The sequence below is a fragment of the Felis catus genome, chromosome B2, assembly GCF_018350175.1.
Source record: "Felis catus isolate Fca126 chromosome B2, F.catus_Fca126_mat1.0, whole genome shotgun sequence".
NCBI classification, from domain to species: Eukaryota; Metazoa; Chordata; class Mammalia; order Carnivora; family Felidae; genus Felis; species Felis catus.
This window is the reverse complement of record NC_058372.1, coordinates 34,148,955-34,171,708: the sequence shown is the minus strand read 5'-3', so window position 1 is coordinate 34,171,708 and position 22,754 is coordinate 34,148,955. Positions and strand designations below refer to the sequence as shown.

The following is a 22,754-nucleotide window of genomic DNA, read 5'->3' as shown; positions in this document are numbered from 1 at the left end:
ATGGAAGCAGCCCAAGTGTTTATCTGTAGATGAATGGATAAATAAATTCGTGTATACATACAGTGGAATATTATTCAGCCTTAAAAAAGAGGGAAATCTGACACATGTGACAACACTGATGGAACTTGAGGATACGCTAAGTGAAGTGAACTAGTCATGAAAAGACAAATACTATATGGGGCACCTGGCTGGCTCTGTTGGTAGAGCATGTGACTCTTGATCTTATGGGTTGTAAGTTCGAGCACCACGTTGAGTGTAGAGATAACTGAAAAATAATAACTTTTGAAAAACAAGACATACATAATTCCCCCTGACATCTAGGTGAATCTAGAATAATCAAATTCACAGAAACGGAGTCAAATGAAACTCTTGCCACAGGCTTGGGGTAGAAAGAAATGGGAAGTTGTTTAATGGGTAGAGTTTTAGCATTGCAAGATGAAAAAGTTTTAGTCTGGTTGCACAACAGTGTGAATATATGTAACAGTATTGATCTGTACACTTAAAAATGGTTGTGATGGCATATTTTATGTTACGTGTATTTTGCCACAATTTTTTTTTTAAGTTTATTTTGTGGGAGGGAGAGAGGAAGAGAAAGAGAAAGCAAGGGATGGGCAGAGAGAGAGAGAGGGAGAGAGAGAATTCCTAGGCTCTGCACTGTCAGCTTTGAGCCTGGTACCGTGCTCAGACCCGTGAACTGTGAGATCATGATGTTACCCAAACTCGGATGCTTAACTGACTGAGTCACCCAGGCACCCCTGTATTTTACCACAATGTTATAAAATGTTTTAAATCAATAAAGAGAAAAATTAGAATATTCTAAAGTGGTCACTATAGTCTTTATTGTAAATGAAAGTATTCATGATTAAATCAAAATGTACTTTAAAATGTGTTATCTGATTTTTTATTTTATAAATTTATTTATTTTCCAGTATAATTAACATACAGTGTTGTGGTGCCTGGGTGGTTCAGTCGGTTAAGGCTCCAGCTTCGGCTCAGGTCATGATCTCATGGTTCATGGGTTTGAGCCCCGAGTTGGGTTCTGTGCTGACAGCTCAGAGCCTGGAGCCTGCTTTGGATTATGTGTCTCCCTCTCTCTCTGCCCTCCCCTGCTTGTGCTTTGTCTCTCTCTGTCTCTCAAACAAAACAAAACATTAAAAAAATTTGTAATTAACATACAGTGTTACATTAGTTTCAGGTGTACAATAAACAGTTCTGTACATTACTCAATGCTCATCACGATAAGTGTACTCTTTGATCCCCTTCACCTGTTTGCCCATAGCCTGCCCACGTCCCCTCTGGTAACTGTTCTCTGTGTTCAAAAGTCTGGGTTTATTTGATTGTCTTTTATTTCTTTGTTCATTTGTTTCCACATACGAGTGAAATCATACGGTATTTGTCTTTCTCTGACTTATTTCACTTAGCATTATACCCTCTAAATCCACCCATATTGTTACAAATGGCAAGATTTCATTCTTTTTTATAGCTAAATAATATTCCATTGTGTATATAAACTACATCTTTATCCATTCATCTATCTACGGACACTTGGGTTACTTTGTTAAATTTTGTTAATATGATTTTTAAAATTTTTTTTAAAGTTTATTTATTTTTGAGACAGAGCGAGACAGAGCATGAACAGGGGAGGGTCAGATAGAAGGGGAGACACAGAATCCAAAGCAGGCTCCAGGCTCTGAGCTGTCGGCACAGAACCTGACGCAGGGCTCGAACTCACAGACCATGAGATCGTGACCTGAGCCGAAGTCGGATGCTTAACTGGCTGAGCCACCCAGGTGCCCCTATGATTTTTTTAATAGACTTTTTAAACTTTTTTTTTTTTTTTTTTTTTTTTTTGAGAGAGAGACAGAGCATGAATGGGGGAGGGAGAGGGGGAGAGTAACAGATTCCAAAGCAGGGCCCATGCTGTGAGCTGTCAGCACAGAGCCTGACGTGGGTCTCGAACTCACAAACCATGCAATCATAACCTGAGTTGAAGTTGGACATTTAATTGACTGAGCCACCCAGGCGCCCCAGTAGAATTGACTTTTAAAGCACTTTTAGGTTCACAGTAAAACTGAGCAGAAGGTACAGAGTTCTCATGTATCTCCCATCCCTACACAGGCATAGCTTCCCCCTTAACAACACCCTCCACCAGAGTGATCCACTTGTTAGGATTGATGAACCTACATTGAACCTATAAAATTTTATGTCTTAAAATGTATTCTTCGATTACACTTTGCAGAAGCAAGAAATAAGTACAGTTTATTGCTTTGATACTAGTCTTCTTGTATACTTTTAAGTTTTTCAATTGCCTGTGGTTACATATGTAGAGAGAGCCTTTAAACTTAGGGGTAGCTATGCTATAGATTTGTTTAAATATATGTTTTTATTTCAGTTATTGTTACAAATGAAATAGGACTCCTGAAATTGATAAATTATATTTGAGCTAGTAAAATTGGAAGTCCAGATCAAGTGTGAGAACAAATTACATATTCTTGGTACATGATGCCTATAATTATGATCCTAAAGATCAAGAAGAATCTGTAAAATGTTTATGCTTTGACCCCGTAATTCTGCTTCTACAAATTGAACCTAAGAAAGTATGGTAGAAGCTTGCTTAACCAACCCCGGATTGATGATGCTCCCCATTCTGTTTGTAAAGATGTTGAGCAATACTGCTGGTTTCCTGTTCTGTGGTGTGGTCCTACACTGTGCTTCAGCCAATTGAGTGTGCCTTGTCAATGCCCTCCAGCCGTAGACCACTAGGAACATAGCTGTCATTGAACAAGCCGGGTTGATTACTCATTGTAGAGGTAAAGTGCACGTGAGAGACTGTGTGGTATTTCAGTAAGAGTGTTCAAAGGGATTTATTTTAGGATTTAGGCTTTTGTATCGGGTGATTTGGGGAAGGAATTAAGGAAGAGCTCCTTTGCTCTGGATTGGATATTGCTAGGATGTGGGGTGATTCTTTGGGGATCTTAACAAATCTTATCTAGGAGGGAGGCCAAATAGACAAGAGACTAAAGCCCTACCTGCTGGAGAAGCAGCAGTCACTCCTGGCTGCCAGGAGAGGGGGATATTTGGTATTTTGTAGGTTGCACAATGACCTTATTTTTTGTCCAAAATTTTGAAGTGTTTTTGTTTTGTCTCACTTTTTCATGGTCTCAGAGTGACCTTGTCTGATGTTGGTATTTAGTGAGATTGTTTGTGTGCACCGGGAGAATAGCATGCCTAGGTTCCCCCAGGCCAGCTTCAGACATCAGTAAGGCCTAGCTGTCAGTGTCCAGCAGTTTCTGGATGTTAGGGCCTGCATTTTTCTTCCTCAGACTGTTACTAAGAATCACTTGAAACCTGTTTATAGCCATTGTACTTTTTGTAATTATATAATTTAATTAATATATAAAACACTTAAATTAGTGTAGAAAGAAAGAGGAATTATTTCTGTGAAAACTTGGACATTTTTGGAAAGCCTTACTAAGGTAAATTGCTAAAAGCATTTTGTAAATTGTTGTTGAATTAGGGATGGGTAAAAGGCAAAAACAAGCCCTTCAGAACACATTTTACCAGAAGAATTCCATGTACTGATTGCTTTACACGTATCTTCTGGTTCTCAGTCCACTTTAAAGAAACCCGCGTTGTAAATTGCAAATGATTTACCCACTCATTGAGGGAGCAGGGGAGGGGCAGAGAGCGAGAATCCCAAGCAACATTTTAAATTAACCTCCCAGCTGTATAGCTCTGATTATCAGGTAAGAGGCTTTTATTATACAGAAAAAGTTACATAAAGATGTAGGTGCCAAATTGTTCATCAGAACTTTTTTTTTAAATTTATGTCTAAGTTAGCATATAGTGCAACAATGATTTCAGGAGTAGATTCCTTAATGCCCCGTACCCATTTAGCCCATCCTCCCTCCCACAACCCCTCTAGTAACCCTCTGTTTGTTCTCCATATTTAAGAGCCTCTTATGTTTTTGTCCCCCTCTCTGTTTTTATATTATTTTTGCTTCCCTTCCCTTATGTTCATCTGTTTTGTATCTTAAAGTCCTCACATGAGTGAAGTCATATGATATTTGTCTTTCTCCAACTAATTTTGCTTAGAATAATACCCTCTAGTTCCATCCACGTAGTTGCAAATGGCAAGATTTCATTCTTTCTGATTGCCAAGTGTGTGTGTGTGTGTGTGTGTGTGTGTGTACACACACACACACACACACACATATATATATATATATACACACCACATCTTCTTTATCCATTTATCCATCAGTTCATCAGAACTTTATAAAAGTCAGAAGAATAAAGGAAGAACCTAAATGTTTATTAATGTAATTGAAATTATAATCAGAAGATGAGATAGTTATTGGGTCATTTTTCAAATACTGTCTTTTAATAAGAAAATGCTCATTTAGTGTGAAATAATATAGAGTAGATCACAAAACCAAATAAACTATGACCAGAATTTTAAGAATGTATATGTAAAAATTTTAAATGCAAACCAAGTGAGCATATAATTGGAAAGAAATGAACCAGGAAACTGACAGTTTACCCCAGATGCTGGAATTTCAGAGGTTTTTTTATTTTACTCTATGCTTTTCTATAATTTCTAGGTGTTCTATGATAAGTATGTATTGTTACTTTTTGTTTTTTTAATCGGGGGAAGATACTTTTTTTTTTTTAGTTTGTATTTAAATTCCGGTTAGTTAACATGCAGTGTAATATTAGTTTCAAGTGTACAATTTAGTGAGTCAACACTTCATACATCACCCGGTAGTCATCACAACAGGGGGAAGTACTTTTTAAGAAGAGTCCCTGGGGGCACCTGGGTCGTTCAGTGGGTTGAGCATCTGGTTTGTGACTGGCTCAGGTCACGGTCTCACAGTTCGTGAGTTCTAGCCCTGTGTCGGGCTCGCACTGACAGTGTAAAACCTGCTTAAGACTCTTTTCCCTCTCCCTCTCTCTCTGCCCCTTTCCTGTTCACACCTACATTCGTGCTCTCTTTCTCTCTCAAAATAAACAAATAAATTTTAAAAAAAAGAAAGTCCCTGGGTTGACTATTTTAGAAATATATACCTGTGTTCATACCAGTCTGGCTCTTTGCTAATGTGTTTTCATTCAGTATTAGGAATTCGACGTAAGAGAAGCTTTATGTTCTAAATGAGAAGAAAAGCAAAGGCACAGGCATGAATTTTTGAGGTCAAGGCTCCTATAGATTTAATCCACAGGCTAATGTTTCCAACTTCTAGGCATAGAGTAGATCTTATCAATGAATTGGGCTTTTGTTGATTGCTCTAACCCTCATCCAAAAGCAAAAAGCCCCTTGTTTATACTCTTTGTTGGTGTTTACCATTGCTTTGTTTAAAGCAAAAAGAAAAACAGTGCACTTATCATTCTCTTCCACTAGCCATACTACATTGCACCTTCCTTGGAAAGAAGAAGGGAATGGCCATCTTTGTATTCTTAATAGCTGGACCTTTGTTCCTCAGTAGTTGGCTAAATAACTTGAAAAAATGTACAATAGTCCCCCCTCCCCCTCCCCCCAACACACAATATAAAGATTTCCTGGACAAGTATGTCTTAAAATACCAGAGTTGATAGTAAAGAAAAAAAATGTTCCTCAAGGGCCCACTCCAAGCATCAGTGACAGGAAAGCAACCTATCAACAGCAGACTTTACATTTCACCTGATGATTCTGGACTGTTTTCACAATAGAACCATGTGTGAGCATATAAATTGACATAGCTGGGGCACTTGGGTGGCTCAGTTGGTTAAGCGTCTGACTTTGGCTCAGGTCATGATCTCACAGTTTGTGAGTTGGAGCCCTGCGTCGGGCTCTCTGCTGTCAGCACAGAGCCTGGAGCCTGCTTCAGATCCTCAGTCTCCTTCTTTCTGCCCCACTTGCAAGTGCTCTTTCTGAAAAATAAACATTTTTTAAAAATAAAAATAAATCGGGGCGCCTGGGTGGCGCAGTCGGTTAAGCGTCCGACTTCAGCCAGGTCACGATCTTGCGGTCCGTGAGTTCGAGCCCCGCGTCAGGCTCTGGCTGATGGCTCAGAGCCTGGAGCCTGTTTCCGATTCTGTGTCTCCCTCTCTCTCTGCCCCTCCCCCGTTCATGCTCTGTCTCTCTCTGTCCCAAAAATAAATAAATGTTGAAAAAAAAAATTAAAAAAAAAAAATAAATCGATGTAGCCATTTTAGAAGGGCAGTTGGGCAACGTCCGTCCAATTGAAAGTGCACATCACCATTGCATTTCTAGAATATTCTCCAAATATTCTCACACAAAGTAGACAATCCTGTATGGACACATATCCTTATTTAGACTACTGTTAATATGTTTCTCAATAGGAGAGTGACTGGAATATCATGCTGTCATTTAGAATGAACTAGATCTCATTTAATAATTGTATTCAATGTTGTACAAATATTTGTATATTTGTATTTATGATGATGATAATGATGGCTGATCTTTCATTATTTGTTTATTTTTATTTCTAGAAGTAGGCTGTACACCCAACGTGGGGCTTGAACTCCTGTTCCTAAGGTCAAAAGTCACGTGCTCTACCAACTGAGCCAGCCAGGTGCCTGAATAATGACAGCTGTTCTTAAGTATATATCATATGCCAGTCATTATGTCATGCACTTGACAAATTTTATCTAACAATTCTCATAACAACTATATGGCAGGCACGGTTATTATCTACATTTTGCAGATGAGAGACTGAGGCACAGAGATTAAATAATTTACACATTACTTATAAGGGGCAGACCTGGTATTTGAATCCAGGTAGTCTGTGGTTAAAACAGTCTACATTTTTAACCTCTAAAATGCATATCCTAAAAATAATGCATATCCTCCTTTCTGCTGACAGAAAGAGATCAAGATATATATTGAATAAAAAGCAGAATTAAATGCATGATATGCTGTACACCATGCACCAGAAGGGTCTAAAAGGAACAACAAACAGTGTCTTCTTACAAGGAGGGAATGGATGCCCTTTTACTTTGTTTTTTCTCTTGTGTGTGATTGAATAATAGGCATGTATAACTTAAACATTTTTAACTACAGTATCTGATCTTTTGAAAAATTACAGTACTTAAGCTGTAGTCCTGAGTCAGGAATGTTCTGTCCATCCCTACTTACCTACTTTAGTATAGAATTCGTCTTACTCTAATATCCTACCACAGTTCAAGATGATAGCTTTCTTCAAAATTCACTTTCAGGGGTGCCTGTGTGGCTCAGTCGGTTAAGTATCTGACTTTGGCTCAGGTCATGATCTCGTGGTTCGTGGGTTTGAGCTCCACATCAGGTTCTGCACTACAGTGTAGAGCTTGCTTGGGATTATGTCTCCTCCTCTCCTCTCCTCTCCTCCCCTCTCCTCCCCCCTCCTCCCACTCCCCCTTCCCCCTGCTTTTCCCCTGCTCTTATCCACTGTCTCACTCTCAAATAAATAAACTTTTAAAAAATTCACTTCTGCTGGGATTTATTGTTTACCTGATTCTGCTGTCAGTACTTAAGTTTTTGATTGACATAGTACCTCATTTTTGTATTTTACCTCTTTAAATCACCTACATTTTTTGTTTCCCAAAGGCTTTGAGACTGATTATTGTAAGATATAATTACAATTATGTACGCTAGAATAGTTCTACAGTTGAGGAGTAAAGTCAACTTTTAGTTTCCTGGAAGAAGGAAAAAAAATTCTGAGTTCAGTAGTTCTTGTGATTTGACAAAAGGACACACAACCATTTTGTTTAAAAACAAAACAAAAATATTTTTTTTCTTTTTCTAAATTTGGAGATCTCTTTCATGGGCCCTTTTATGCAATTTATACTTTTCCAGTTGTTTTGTTGTTTTTGTCTACTCAACTGAATTATAAGCTTCCTTAGGACAAATTCCATTTCATTCCATACTATTTTTGTTCTATCTGTACCTAGAAAACACACCCTTTATTATGGTTGAAATTGTAAATTAAGCAACAGCGGCAGCCCAGCTACATTTCAAAGATTACGTTATTACCACTTTTCAAAGATTCAGTCTTTGAAACTTAGAAATTAATACTACTGTTCTCCTCCTCAGCAGGGAATCTTCTCTGGTCACCCTCAAAAATCAGTTTATTGTCTCCCTCTCTATCTGCCCCTCCCCTGCTCATGCTCGCTGGCTCTCTCTCCTTCAAAAGTAAATAAACATTAAAAAAATTTAAAGGGGGCAGGGCTCCTGGGTGTCTCAGTCAGTTAAACATCTTCCTGCTTCGTTCAGGTCACAATCTCACAGGTTTGAGCCCCGTGTTGGGCTCTGTGCTGACAGCTCAGAGCGTGGAGCCTGATTCAGATTCTGTGTCTCCCTTGCTCTCTGCCCTTCCCCCACTCATGCTCGCTCGCGCGCGCTCTCTCTCTCTCTCTCTCTCTCTTTCAATAGTAAATAAACATTAAAAAAAATTTTTTTAATCAATTTATTTCTTGGTTCTTTTTGAGCCCCTGCTTATTGATTATGTAATGTAAAGGAAATTTATTCAAACTTTTGTTTTATGACAGTTAAATATTTTTAAATACAGCCTATCGCTTTCAACCACCTTTTTCTTTCTCGTAGGCCAAGTTATCAAAGCATGGGACATTGGGGTGGCTACCATGAAGAAAGGAGAGATCTGCCATTTACTGTGCAAACCAGAATACGCATATGGCTCTGCTGGCAGTCTCCCCAAAATTCCCTCGAATGCAACTCTCTTTTTTGAGGTAAGTGTGTGTGTGATGTTGCCTTGTTAGCCTCTGTTCTAGTATAGTGCTGGCTCTGAAGCAACAGGCAGTGGAACAAGGAGCTAAGCTTGCTGTTGAGAATCAGATCCAACTTATTTATTTTGGAGCTTGGCTTCTTGAATTGTTTCCCACAAACCCAAGGGGTGTGTGCCAGTGCTTTCTTAGAAACGTGTTTCTGGCACTGAACGATCATATCCAAATAAACAAAAGACACCAGGCTTAAAAAGAAAGGTTCTGGTCAGTGGTGTGAGTATAACATACTCAAAGTTGACCAGAAGACAACGTTGAAAATGTGGCAGACCAGTGTTGAAATGTACCTAAACCAAATGGTAAGATACTTTCATATTATACAGGTTTACAATTTGTCACCGGTCTCGCTTCTTCATTAGAAGCAGTAGGTGGTGATAACATTATTCATTCTGTGTTGAATTACATAGATCTGTCCAAGTGTGATTAAAAAATTAAGGGAGGAAGTGCCTGAAATGTCATAACTGGGTAAAACAAAATAAAACCAAAAAAACAAAAAACACCTTTAGTTGGTTGTAGGTCTGATTCATAGGATTTATTTTTACATTTACAAAAGGGAATTCCATGAATCTGGGGTGGAAAGGTGGTGGCCTCTAGAGTCAGACAAAATAGTTCTGGGCAGCACCTTGTAGCTCTGGCTTTTTGCCCACAAGGCAGCTTTCCTAGTATTTCCTGTCTGTCTTTGCACTGCAACCCCACAGGATGCAGTCCTAGACATTATCGTTACGTGAAGGCTCTTTCCAGGTATTGAAAGTGCAGCGTTCTTTTTTTTCCTACTTTTCCAATAACTGAGATGCATAGATAAGTATTAAAGAGTTTTATTTTGTAAAATGAAAGGAGAATCGGTTGTCCTTGTCTTTAAGTATGTTAAGCTGGCTCTGTTTGGTCTTTTCTCAGCCAAATCTTTTTTTCCTTTCTAGATTGAGCTCCTCGATTTCAAAGGAGAGGATTTATTTGAAGATGGAGGCATTATCCGAAGAATCAAACAGAAAGGAGAAGGATATTCAAACCCAAACGAAGGAGCGACAGTAGAAAGTAAGTATTGCTGTGACAGTGAACGGGTCCTTAAAATTGGGTTCCATTTACAGGGATAAAATGGAGATTTCTTTTTAAAAATCTAGAAGTAAACAATTAAATATAGCTCAACTCAAGAATAGTTTTAAATTCAACATTTACTTACTAATGACTTTATTTGGTAAATATTCATCCAACATGTCTATGCTAGGTATTTACTGTACCAGCTTCGGTAGACTCAGAAGATGTAATCCTATCCATCAAGTCCAAGTCTACGGACTCCATGGTGTACCAGCAACAATGTTAGTTGCCTTATGGATTTACTCATTTATTTCTCAAAATAACCTTACAAGATAAGATTTATTATCCCCAGGTGAGAAAAGTGAGTTCAGAGAAATTGCCCCAAGGTTACAGAGTTACTGAACAGAGCAGTTGGATTGTAATGTCCTTCAGAGCTCTCAAACCTGTCTCACTGGCTTGTCTCAAGATGAAAAAGTTCATCGTTTTAGTTAGATCAAAATCGGGTAATAGTGTTCATTCCATTCTCTGTCAGAAGATCTAGGTTCATGTTTTGCTTTGCCATTTATTGGGTGACTTACAGCTGTTCCATTTTTTTTACTTGCTAAACTGGGGGGAAGGATACTCCCAAGGACCGATTACTTGATCACTCTTCCAGAGCACAATGTATGGACCATGGCGCCCACCGCTTGTCACTTTGTATTGTAGTCAGTGTTTGCCCATTTCTCCAGTAGACGGCTTGAAGCCCAGAATCTTTTTAAGTCTTTTTGTTTCCAGCATTACCTACAGTGCCCTACACACATTGGGTGTTCGGTAGGTGCTTTCTGCATGGATAGATGTTTGAAAGACGCCATTCACTGAGCTTGAAGTACCGTTAAAAAGAGAGTCATGAGAAAACATAGAAAAATACTTCCATTAAGAAAACAGAGTACTTGACAATATGAACTATTATAAAAGGCCTATTTAAAATAAAGAGTTCATTTAGAACAGTAAACTAGAATGGTTGATTTTCTTTACCATTTGTATATTCTACTTGAGATGCATGTTTCATTCCCTTGGGTCTGGCAAATTAGTTCAAATTGAGTTATTTATTTATTGGAAACAGTTGTAAATAGTATTACTGTACTATTGCTGTTGAAGTCTTTAGGTAGCAATCATTCCTGGTAAGTTTTAGAATAAATGAAGAGGAGCTCAAATGTATAATGTTGGAGAAATACCTAGCCCAGGAGCCAGAGACATGATTCTAGCTTCAGCAGACTCTAACTAGCCCTTGCCTTTCTGGGCTCTGGCTTCCTTGACGATGACACAGGGGTAGACCTCTCGATTTGTAAGGTCCTGTTAGCCCTGAATATTCCATGATAGAATTCTAAATGTTTATGAAAGTGACCAGAATGATAGAACATCATCTTCAGCACATTAACAAGTATGTAAGAAGGTTATCTGTAACAGATATTTAAATTTTTTATTATGAATATTTTCAAATATCAAAAAACCAGAGTTTTTTTTCCCTATGATAGAGTAACTCCCAGATTCAGCAATTTATAATACATATTTTTAGGGGCGCCTGGGTGGCGCAGTCGGTTAAGCGTCCGACTTCAGCCAGGTCACGATCTCGCGGTCCATGAGTTCGAGCCCCGCGTCAGGCTCTGGGCTGATGGCTCGGAGCCTGGAGCCTGTTTCCGATTCTGTGTCTCCCTCTCTCTCTGCCCCTCCCCCGTTCATGCTCTGTCTCTCTCTGTCCCAAAAAATAAATAAAAACGTGGAAAAAAAATTTAATACATATTTTTAACCTGGAGGCTTTTGTCAACCAAATTAAAAAAAACTTTCCCCAATTATAGGCAGTGCCACAAAAACTACCATTGCAGAGTTAACTTTGGGGCAGGCTAAATTAAATCCCATCTTGCTTTTGGTAGTATTTTTGGTGGGAGTCCTTATTTTTAACTTTGTTTTGAAATCATTTTCGCCTTACAGACAAATTGCGAAACTAGTACAGAGAATTCACTTATATGCTTCATCCAGCTTCCCCTAATGGTAACATCGTCCCTCACCACAGTGCTGCATTTATCAAAATCAGGAAATTAACACCAATAAGATACTATTAACTATTAGGGGTGCCTGGGTGGCTCAGTTGGTTGAGCGTCTGACTCTTGGTATTGGCTCAAGTCATGATCTCATAGTACGTGGGATCAAGCCAGCGTCAGGCTCTGCACTGACAGAATGGAACCTGCTTGTGATTCTCTCCCTCTTTCTCTCTGCCCTTCTTCCTCTCACGTACGTGTGCTTTCTCTCTCTCTTTCTCAAAATAAATAAACTTTAAAAAATACTGTTAATATTATTCTACAGATCTTGTGTGAGTTTTCTCATTTGCCGTACTGATGTCCTCTTCTGGTCATGGTCAGATTCAGGATCCAGTGCTATATTTTGTCCCTCTAGTAGTAGTCTCCAGTCTGTGACAATTATCAGTCTTCCTGTGTTTTTTCATGATTTTAACACTTTTGAAGACAACTGGCCTATTTAGAATATATTTCAATTTGGGTTTGTCTGATGTTCTCCATGATTAGGTTGGAGTTAAGCATTTTTTTTTTTATTAAATACCATGTAAGTGATGCCGTGCCTTATCAGTTCATCATTATCAGGAGGTACATGATATTGATGTTAACTTGGGTCACTTGGTTAAGGTGGGATCTGCCATGTTTCTCCTTTGTAAAGTTGCTATTTTTGCCTAAGTAAGTATCTCTTTGGGAGGGATCTAACTACTAGGAGACCATGCAGGTGTCTTTTGCATTACATGTTCACACACTGATCCATGAATGTTTTTTTTTTTTGTAAGTTTATTTATTTTGAGAGAGAGAGCACAAAGAGGGGTGGGGGGGGGGGGGGAGGGGAGAGAATCCCAGGCAGGCTTCATGTTGTCAGCAGGAGTTCAATACCATGAACCATGAGATCATGACCTGAGCCAAAACCAGGAGTCGGACATTTAACTGACTGAGCCACCCAGGCGCCCCTGATCCATGAATGATATTTCCATGCAACAGTTATTACTGTAGGATTTGCCTAATGGTGATTTTTCTATTTCCACTGTTCCTTCTACAATTTAATTGGAATTCTGCCATAAGGAAGGGCTGCTTCTTCTTCCCTGTTTACTCAGTTATTTATAATAGTGTAGAGTCATTGGTATTTATTTTATTCTGTAGGTTATTATTCATTGCTACTCTTACTTTGTTGGTCAGATTGTCCCAGATTTGGCCATTGAAAGGTTCTTAACCTAGCTTTTGTGTCTTTTCAACAGACATCCTTTTTTTTTTTTTTTTTTTTAATGTTTATTTTTGAGAGGTGGGGGCAGGGCAGAGAAAGGAAGACACAGAATCCAAAGTAGGCTCTAGGCTCTGATCTGTCAGCACAGAGCCCGACACGGGCCCTGAAGGAACACGAGGTCATGACCTGAGCTAAAGTCAGACCTTTAACCCACTGAGCCACCCAGGCACCCCCCTCCTTTGTTTTTTAAGTACTTCCTTACTTTTGGTACAAGATGCTCTAGGCTCATTTTGTAGCTTCCCCACCCCGGGGCTGGAATCATCCATTTCTCCAAGGAGCTCTGATTTCTTTTATTAGAAAACAGTATTTAGAAACCAAGATCTGGGTGCCGGGTATCCTCACACTGTGGAACGTTATTGCTTCTTAACTTGACAGAGCTGGGAAATAGATGTACCACAGAAGGCACGTGTACACAGCTTTACGTGTTCTCTATTAGCTGTACGTGTTCTCTGTTAGTCCGTATGTCTATTAAAAGCCAGGAGCACATACTGATGCCTGCAGTTCCGATCCAGCACCTCATGTTCATCCTTACCTTCTCCCTTCACTTATTTAAAACTGCTTTCTCCAGCAGTGAGAAACCTCTCTCTCCTATCCACGATGTATTTGTTTATTTGCTTAATTGTAGTTTACACAGAAAGTAGTTTCAAAATTGCTAACCCACACCCCTGCAAAAAACGCACTTCGTAAACGCAGGAAGTATTTGTGTAGAAGTTCCTGTAGTCACCAGCCTTATGGCATACATTGAAAACACTGTTTTCCAACTTAGGTTAGTTCTGTGTTCTCACTCCCTTCAGTGTGGTTATGTTATTTATTTATAACGCAGTTATGTTCATTTGTTATGTTTGGATGCCATTTAGGGTCACCCCCCACACTCCGGTTGCTTATAACTATTTATTTGTGTTTGGGGTAGATGAAACAGTGCCATGGTTCTAAACTAAACAAAAAGATATACACAGAAGTGTTATTCCCCCGTCCTCTGTACTAACTGGTTCCCATTTCCCCATTATTTCCACCTTCCTTCCTGCCTGCCTCCTGTAGGTCACCAGTCACATTTCTTCTTGGTTTATACTTCTTGTGTTTCTTTTACAGAAATGAGCAGGTATCTGTATTTTTTTCTTTTATGTCCCCTTCCTTTTTGTACGGAGGGTAACATACTATCGGTGGGTTTTAAAAAAAATACTTGAATAATTCTTTATCTAATTTTGCTTTTTCTGTTTCCTAATATCTTAAAAAAGGGTAATGACTAATCTTTTGTCTCTCATCTTGTTAGATTTTACTTTCTGGAAAGTTTAGAGTAGATGGTTTATTTTTACTTTTTTCATCCAAAAGCCCTATTTGGTTTTCTGGAACAAATCAATTTTATAAAAACATATTGTATTTTCACTTATCCCTCTTTGAAACAAGTTCACTGTGTGTGGGAGGAGGACAGAAGGTTGACTTAAAAGTGGTGCCTGTCAAGGGCACCTAGGTGGCTCAGTCAGTTAACTGACTCTTCATTTAGACTCAGTCATAATCTCATGGTTCATAAGACCGAGCCCCACGTCGGGCTCTGTGCTGACAGTGCAGAGCCTGCTTGGGATTCTCTCTCCCTGTCTCTCTGTCTTAAAATAAACAAACATTAAAAAAAAAAAAAAAAAGTGGTGCCTGTCAGAAACCACAAGCACTTTGTTCTTTTAAAGTCTTCTCAGGTCTTTACCAGCTTGCCTTTTTTCATAGCATCGTCCGTAACACTTAGATTCAAAGCCAGGAAGAAATCCCCAAACTAAAGCCAGTTCTGCTGTGAAGAGAACAGGAGACAATGATGATCCATTACAATATATCATTATAGGGGAGCCTGGGTGCCTCAGTCGGTTGGGCGTCCAACTTCAGCTCAGATCATGATCTTGTGATTTGTGAGTTTGAGCCCCGTGTTTGGCTCTGTGCTGACAGCTTGGAGCCTGGAGCCTGCTTCGGATTCTGTGTCTCCCCCTCTCTCTGCCCCTCCCCCACTTGTACTCTGCCTCTCTCCAAAAATAAACATTAAAAAAATTTTTTTTAATTATAATATATCATTATAGACACAGAAGAGTTACAAAGTGTCACTTCTGTGTGAAGGTATAGTGGGTAGTCAGGGAGGGGCACACAGGCTTTGGAAGTGATAGATGAATTTTAAATCTTGGAATCACTAAGTGATATTCTTGCCACTTTAGACAAGTTACTCAACCGTGGGCATCCAGTTTTCCCATCTGTAAAATGGGAATGATCTTCTCCTATACACACACAGGTTGTGTGGACAGTTAAATGAAGAAAGGTGCCTAGTACAGGATGGAAATTACATTTCTTTTTTCTACCCTCTATTATGCTTATAGAATTGGTTTTGCTTCCTTAAAATAGATTTAAGGAAGGAAATCCTCGACTCCTCATTCTCTTACATTCTACATCCAATTCATCAGCAAATCCTTTTGGCTCTACCAGGGTTGACCTGGAACTCATGATTAATTTGCCTCTGTCTTTAACACAGTCTTCAAATTAATTATGTGTCTTCTTAGTACTAATCGTGCCTAAATCCTATTTCTCCAGGATGTTTGGTTGGTTGGTTTTTGAAGAATAAAGTTACGGAATGAATCAAAAAAGGATTTTACTCAATTGTGATCTTTTGCTTCCTTTTAATTTGTTTGTTGTGGAAGAGAGAACTTACATTAGTTGACAGGATTTATTCTTCCTCAGAGAAATGTTTACCCTCTCTTGTCAGGATCCTAATAATTGCAAATCAGTTTTTAGCTTCTGTTGTGCTTTTTCTTATGTCAATTAAGATGACCATCTTGTAATTCTTACTCAGTGTTCTTTTTCCATTAAAAAAGCCACAGGGTTCTAAGGTAATCGGTTGACACCGTGATGGCGACTGATACTTTAGTCACTGTATTTTAGTCGCCAGCAATGGCTGCATTGTCACTTTTAAGCTTAGCTTTCTTAGAAATTGAATCTGACTGACATAAGCCTACCACTCCTCCTTCCCCAAGTCACCCGTCTTACACATTTTTTGACTGTTTACTTCATTGCTTGGAGTAGACACATCCACATGCCGGCTGTATGTAGCTGTCTTGCCTCACAGTGCTTCACCACATCTGAGTGCAAGGATGCAGACACTTGACAGTGTTTTCAAATGTGAGCCTTTCAGCAGAGCTGTCTGCAGAGTTCGAGTTGTTGGAGTACCCTCCCTCTTCCCTCTCCCCTCTTCCTCTCCAGATCCCACTGAGTAAGATGGGAGAGGGGCTGGAGAATGACTTCAAAAAAGGGTAAGGAGGGGGTGCCTGGGTGGCTTAGTCAATTAAGCATCCAACTGTTGATTTCAGCTCAGGTCATGATCTCAGGGTTTGTGAGTTTGAGTCCCACACTGGGCCCTGCGCTGACAGCACAGAGCCTGCTTGGGATGCTCTCTGTAGCTCTCACTCTCGCTCTGTCTCTGTCCCTCACGCACGCATGATGTTTGCTCTCTTTCACTCAAAAATAAACATTAAAAAAAAAAAGAAAGAAAGAAATCCATAGCCATGCTGGAAAATAGGGAGAATGCACGAAGTGGATTAGAGATTATGAAGAATTTCTGTTATATGTAAAGTAGATAAAATTGGACTGATGGAAACTAGACTCAGGGAACCCAACTCAAAACAGGTGTAGAGAAGATCTCTGCAGAGGTACATACCATTCTTCTCAACAAGCTTGGGCAGAACTCCAAGCTCACAGTCAGCTAGCTGGTGCAAGGGAGCCAAAGCAGGCTATGGGGCAATCATCTGGGTTGTTATAAAACAATATGGAACAGCTGGGCCAGTAAGCTTTCGTAGCAGTACTCAACTTTGGCTGAATTTAGAATTACCTGGAGAGCTTTTAAAATCCTGATGCCCAGACCTCAGCCCAGACCAATTAAATAAGAATCTTAACTCTCACAGGCTGGAACTCCAGGCACAAGTTTTTAAATTCCCCAGGTGATTCTAATTTGCAGCCAAGGGTTGAGAATTACTCTATAGGGTCTGGCTATGTCTTTTGCTCGCAGGCTAAGGCCTGTAAAGCCAGATTTCTAAAATAAAATAGGGATCCGCCTCAGAAGACTGTGTGTCAAGATTTGGGCTAGAGGTTGAGGACATAAAGTGTCTTTGAACTGGTTTTTTTTTTAATGTTTGTTTATTTTTTTTTTTAATTTTTTTTTTCAACGTTTTTTTATTTATTTTTGGGACAGAGAGAGACAGAGCATGAACAGGGGAGGGGCAGAGAGAGAGGGAGACACAGAATTGGAAACAGGCTCCAGGCTCTGAGCCATCAGCCCAGAGCCCGACGCGGGGCTCGAACTCACAGACCGCGAGATCGTGACCTGGCTGAAGTCGGACGCTTAACCGACTGCGCCACCCAGGCGCCCCAATGTTTGTTTATTTTTGAGAGAGAGACAGAGTGTGAGCTGGGGAGGGGCAGAGAGAGAGAGGAAGACACAGAATCCGAAGCAGGCTCCAGGCTCTGAGCTGTCAGCACAGCCCGACGTAGGGCTCGAATTCATAAGCCATCAGCTCATGACCTGAGCCAAAGTCGGACACTTAACTGCCTGAGCCACCCAGGTGCCAGTTTTACTTTTAAAAATACTTGTCATTATCTTTTGAGATGTTTAACGGGACGTTAAGTTAATAAGTCAAAAACCAGCTTCTGTGAAAAAGGAAAAGGAGGATAAAGTTTCTGGAAATTAAGAATATTATTGGCAAAATTGGAACTCAGAGCAAGGGCCAAAAGGCAAAATGGACAGTCCCAGAATTCTGAATTGGTAATATAAAAAAGTACTCAAGAATATCTCAGAACATAGAGCAAAAAAAAAAAAAAAAACAAAACAACAACAACAACAAAAAAAAACCCAAAGATACAAAAGGCAAAGAAAGAAGGTAGGGATGAAAAATCAAAGCCCATTTGAATCTGATCAAACATGTGATAGAAGAAAATTTCCTAGAGAAAATAGAAGAGCCTTAAGATTGAAAGGAACTTGGGGTGCCTGGGTGGCTCAGTCGGTTAAGCATCCAACTTCAGCTCAGGTCATGATCTCATGGTCTGCGAGTTCAAGCCCCATGTCAGGCTCTGTGCTGACAGCCCAGAGCCTGGAGCTTGCTTTGGCTTCTGTGTCTCCCTCTTTTTCTGCCGTTCCCCTGCTCGCACTCTGTCTCTCTCAAAAATAAGAACATTAAACAAAAAAACAACTTAAAAAAAAAAAAAGATTAAGAGTGCCATACAACAGTAAAGAGTGCTTTTTCACCTAGGTACATTCTGGTGGAATTTCTTAATTCCACAGCTTAAAAGGAAATTTCGAACTGTTCCAGGGAGGAATAAGCCTTGTGCAAAGAAAGGAGAATCAGAATGACATCAGATTTCTTAACTCATGACGCTGCATACCACATGACAATGCTTTGAGCATTGTGACTATGAGTATTTTGACCCCAGAGTTCTGTCCTCAGCCAAATCATCATTTTAAGTATGAGAACAAAATCAGCTTTTGGGAATATGCAGACTCATGCCCTTTTTGAAAAATACACTATAGGATATACTAAAACATCACAAAAAACAAAACCAAGAAGTAAAGGCTTCAAGGCGTAAGAAACATTAGTGAGCAAAAATATAATTTCCATAACATGTCAGTGAAGTTGGATACATTTATCTTGAAAGATCTCTGAAATGACATAACTATAATGTTAAAAATAATAATGGCTTAACAGTCTGGAGCTAGGTTTTCTGAGTCATTTAAACAAAATGTGCAGATGGGAAGTGGAGAGGGGAGGCAAAATCATCCATGGTTTTATTCCAGGGGACGATTATGCTGATTAATTTGTTAACATTGATAAACGTATATATACCTTTAAGTGATTTGTTTAAAATGTAATGTTAGGTGCTAGGAAGAATAGCATGTAGAACTTCCAAACCAGAACTTGTGGCTCAGTTGGTAGAGTGTGCAATACTTGATCTCAAGGTTGTAAGTTTGAGTCCCATGTTGGGTGTAGAGATTACTTAAAATAAAATCTTAAAAAAAAAAAAAATTGGGGGGCAGCTGGGTGGGTGGCTCAGCTGGTTAAGTATCCAACTTCAGCTCAGGTTATGAACTCATGGGTTCAAGCCCCATGTTGGGGCTCTGTGCTGACAGCTCAGAGTCTGGAACCTGCTTTGGATTCTGTCTCCCTCTCTCTCTGCCCCTCCTCCACTCACACTGTGTCTCTCAAAAATAATAAACATTTAAAAAATTAAATTAAAAAAACTTTCTTTGGAGTGACGTGAAGAAATAGAGGAACAAGGAAAATTTAATCAATCTAATAAAAGTTATAAAAAAAATAACAAGAAAAGATTATATAGAAAACCTAAAATAAGATGGTAGGAATAAAACCAATCATATCAGTGTTACGAAAATATGGATGAGATAAAGTCACCCATTAAAGGCAAAAATTCTCAGAAGTTTAAAACAACAACAAAATCTAGCTGTAAATGTTCTTTATAATAATATATATAATAAAATATAATAAATATTAAAAACAAAATGGTACTGAAAATTGGAAATAGAGGAATGATTTCATGTATGCACATGTTGAGATCTGATCAAACTACGAGGCTTTTTTGGTTTTGTTTTTCACATGCTTCTGAAGTATTTATGAATGTCCTGGTAAATTTTGTCCAGTAAGAAAGAGCAAATTCTTGAAACTGCTTTATTATGTGTTCTCACAAAATAACGTAGTGTAGTACTTGGTCTAAAGTGGACAGTGTTTATTCTTTCAAATATCTTGAATTTATATGGCTCCTTCTAAAACAGTAGCTTCAAGTCTTCAGGTAGAGTAAAATCTTAGTAAAAAGTAGTTCTTTCTGTTATTAAAAAAATACAGCCAATGGATTATTCATTTTAGAATAGTATTAAACAGGGGCACCTGGGTGGCTCAGTCAAGCGTCCGACTTCAGCTCAGGTCAAGATCTCACGGTTTGCGAGTTCAAGCCCCACGTCAGGCTGTCTCTGGTGACAGCTGGAGCCTGCTTCGGATTCTGTGTCTCCCTCTCTCTCTGTCCCTCCCATGCTCATGCCATGTCTCTCAATAATAAATAAACGTTTAAAAGATAAAAAAGTAATAATAATATTAAACAAAAGCTCCATATCAGTGAAAAATTTAAATAGCCCTTGCAAGTTGTTAAAAATAGGAGTACTAATATATTCAAAAAGGAAAATTTCTATAAGGAGTGGAAATTACTACCATGTTCCTTAATGCCCTGTTTTCAAATTAATTGTTAAATACTTACTCTCTGTCCTTGAACTGTGTGGTAGGCACTGAGGTACAAAAGAAGTTCTAAGACATTGCCTTTGCCTACGTAGAGTTTTATTCACACTGTGACAGCTGTCTGTGGAGCCATTAAGCAGTTGCTTGTACCAAAGTTCTAAAACATGTTTAATCTGGCGTAATTTACCACTAATTGCAGGAAAATAATCATAGCTAACTTCCATTTAGATCATCTATGTGTATCCACACATAGGACAATATTTTCACATCTTAGGTACCCTGACATAGGCATGAACAAATGCCAGGTGCTGGGCTAAAAGCTCTAATTCGGGCCCTGATTTGATCCTCTCCACTGTAAGGAGTTAGCTAATTTTTTTTTTTTTTTAATGTTTGTTTATTTTTGAGAGAGGGAGAGAGACAGAGCGTGAGTCGGGGAAGGGCAGAAAGAGAGGGAGACACAGAATCCGAAGCAGGCTCCAAGCTCTGAGCTGTCAGAGCAGAGCCCAACGTGGGGCTTGAACTCACAGACCATGAGATAGATCATGATCTGAGCCGAAGTCAGGCACTCAAATGACTGAGCCACACAGGCGCCCCTAGTTAGCTGATAGTCTTTTCCCTAATTCTGTGGAAGAAACTGAGCTTCAGGTAATTGAGATGACCGTGCCCAAAGCCACAGTTGTGAAGTGGCACAATGGGACTGGCACCCAGGTCTGACGAAAGTGCTCTACCTGCGTAAAGAGATGCGTGAGGAGGATGTGTGCTGGTGTGGAATTTATTGCCGTGGGTGTGCTTACTATTTAGACGAAGATCTGTAAGCCATTTGCATAAGGGCTATTCTGTTCCAGTGGCCAGGGTCCACGCCCGCTCTCAGCTAGCATCTGACCCTCAGTTCTGTAAGCAGTCGTCTAGTGCTATTTGTTCATGTCTGCTAGTGTAAAACGGTGCAGAGGAGGAAGGGAGGCAGTTCGGGGCACATTTGACCACCATGCTTGATGGGAACAGTTTCTCTTCTAATCGGTGATTAATATGCCTCTCCTGATGTTACAAATCCATCTCTGTTTCCTTATTTGCCTTTTCAGGGGGTCATTAAGAATCCAGTGTCTCTTGGATGTTCTGCTCTATTAGGCAGGCAGAGAGAAACTCATTTTGGCGTGAATTAGGCAGCAGAACAAACCCTTGCCATGTGGTAGTAACCTGTCACAACCTGGTTTTCTCTGGCCAGATGACTGGTCTTGTCTAGTAGTAATGCCATTACAACATTCCCATTCAGATCCCCATGACCCAGTAATTGTTTTGGGAATGAGTGCAAAGCTATCAGACACCAGCTACTATAATTAGAAAAGGGAAAAACAGACACTTACCAGAGCTAACGTCTTTAGGCTGGAGCATTTACAGCACCTTTTTTTTTTTTTTTTTTTTAAGGTTATGGAGCCTCCTTCTCAGTTTTGCTTCCTAAAATACAAATTCTACAGTTTTTGGGTTCTTGCATTCCAGTTTTTGTTACTGCAGTGCACTCTCTTTCCTTTTCCCCCCTATTTTAATCGGAGTACAAATTGCTGTCAGCACATCGAGTTCATGTGCCAGCCACATTCAGAACAGGGTGTTCTGTGCTCTTCAAAACAAAATTGCTCTAGGGCAGTAAGAGAACAATAAGTCAGAGCTCCAGTTTAAGTGATGTTTTGCAGCAGACCCGGCTTACTTGATGTGGTTATACTCGGATTGCGCAGCAAAGCTCGGGTAATTTCATTTGGTTTGACTTCATGGGGAGTTACGTAGACTTTAAGTCAAGGGAAAATGTTCCTTTTTAACTTGTGTATTTTTTTCTTTACCAAAAAAGCCCTAAGTAGAAGCATCCTGTATGTACTTTTATTCTCTTTGGGCACGTCATAGATCATTTACTTCCCGTAAATCATGCTGGTTGGAATTAGCAACAGACCTCCTGAGCCCTAGAGGCTGAGCTCCCAGTGAGTCATGATGGTTATTATTAAATATTTATTAAGTGAGTATTTGCACTAAGAGATGCAAGGTCAAAAGCAACCACAGGTCTTCCTTAGCCAGAGCTGCCACAGTTTTCTTTGGTACCAATTGTTGAGACAATTAAAAAAAAAAAAAAAAAAAAGAAGGCACTGGCTCTGTAGGAACCAGGCAGGTTTGCTTCTGTCACCGTGAAGGTGGCCCTACAATGGCAGGCCGTTCATGGCATTTCTGTGGCCCCCTGGGTGGTGTATGAGTTCTTGTCAGCAGTCTTGTAGAACTTGTCACACCAGTGTTCCAAGTTTAGAAACCAGTTAACAGAGCGATAGCCTTTGCTGCTTGTAGACCTAAAGAATCAGTGGGCTGTATACCCCCTGAGGCTATGATACCTTCTCTTACTCTGACCTTCCAGAT

The 22,754-nt window shown here is 39.6% G+C and overlaps 1 protein-coding gene across 7 annotated transcripts in view; it reads left to right on the top strand.

Annotated features, from left to right (window-relative positions):
- FKBP5 (FKBP prolyl isomerase 5) overlaps nucleotides 1-22,754 on the top strand; it is a 116,656-nt gene that overhangs the window by 70,106 nt on the left and 23,796 nt on the right. For all 7 annotated transcript variants that reach the window (XM_023253900.2, XM_023253902.2, XM_023253903.2 and 4 more), the window contains 2 exons: nucleotides 8,579-8,721; nucleotides 9,690-9,804. In XM_023253900.2, the coding sequence (XP_023109668.1) occupies nucleotides 8,579-8,721; nucleotides 9,690-9,804 (258 nt within the window). The remainder of the gene's footprint in view (nucleotides 1-8,578; nucleotides 8,722-9,689; nucleotides 9,805-22,754) is intronic.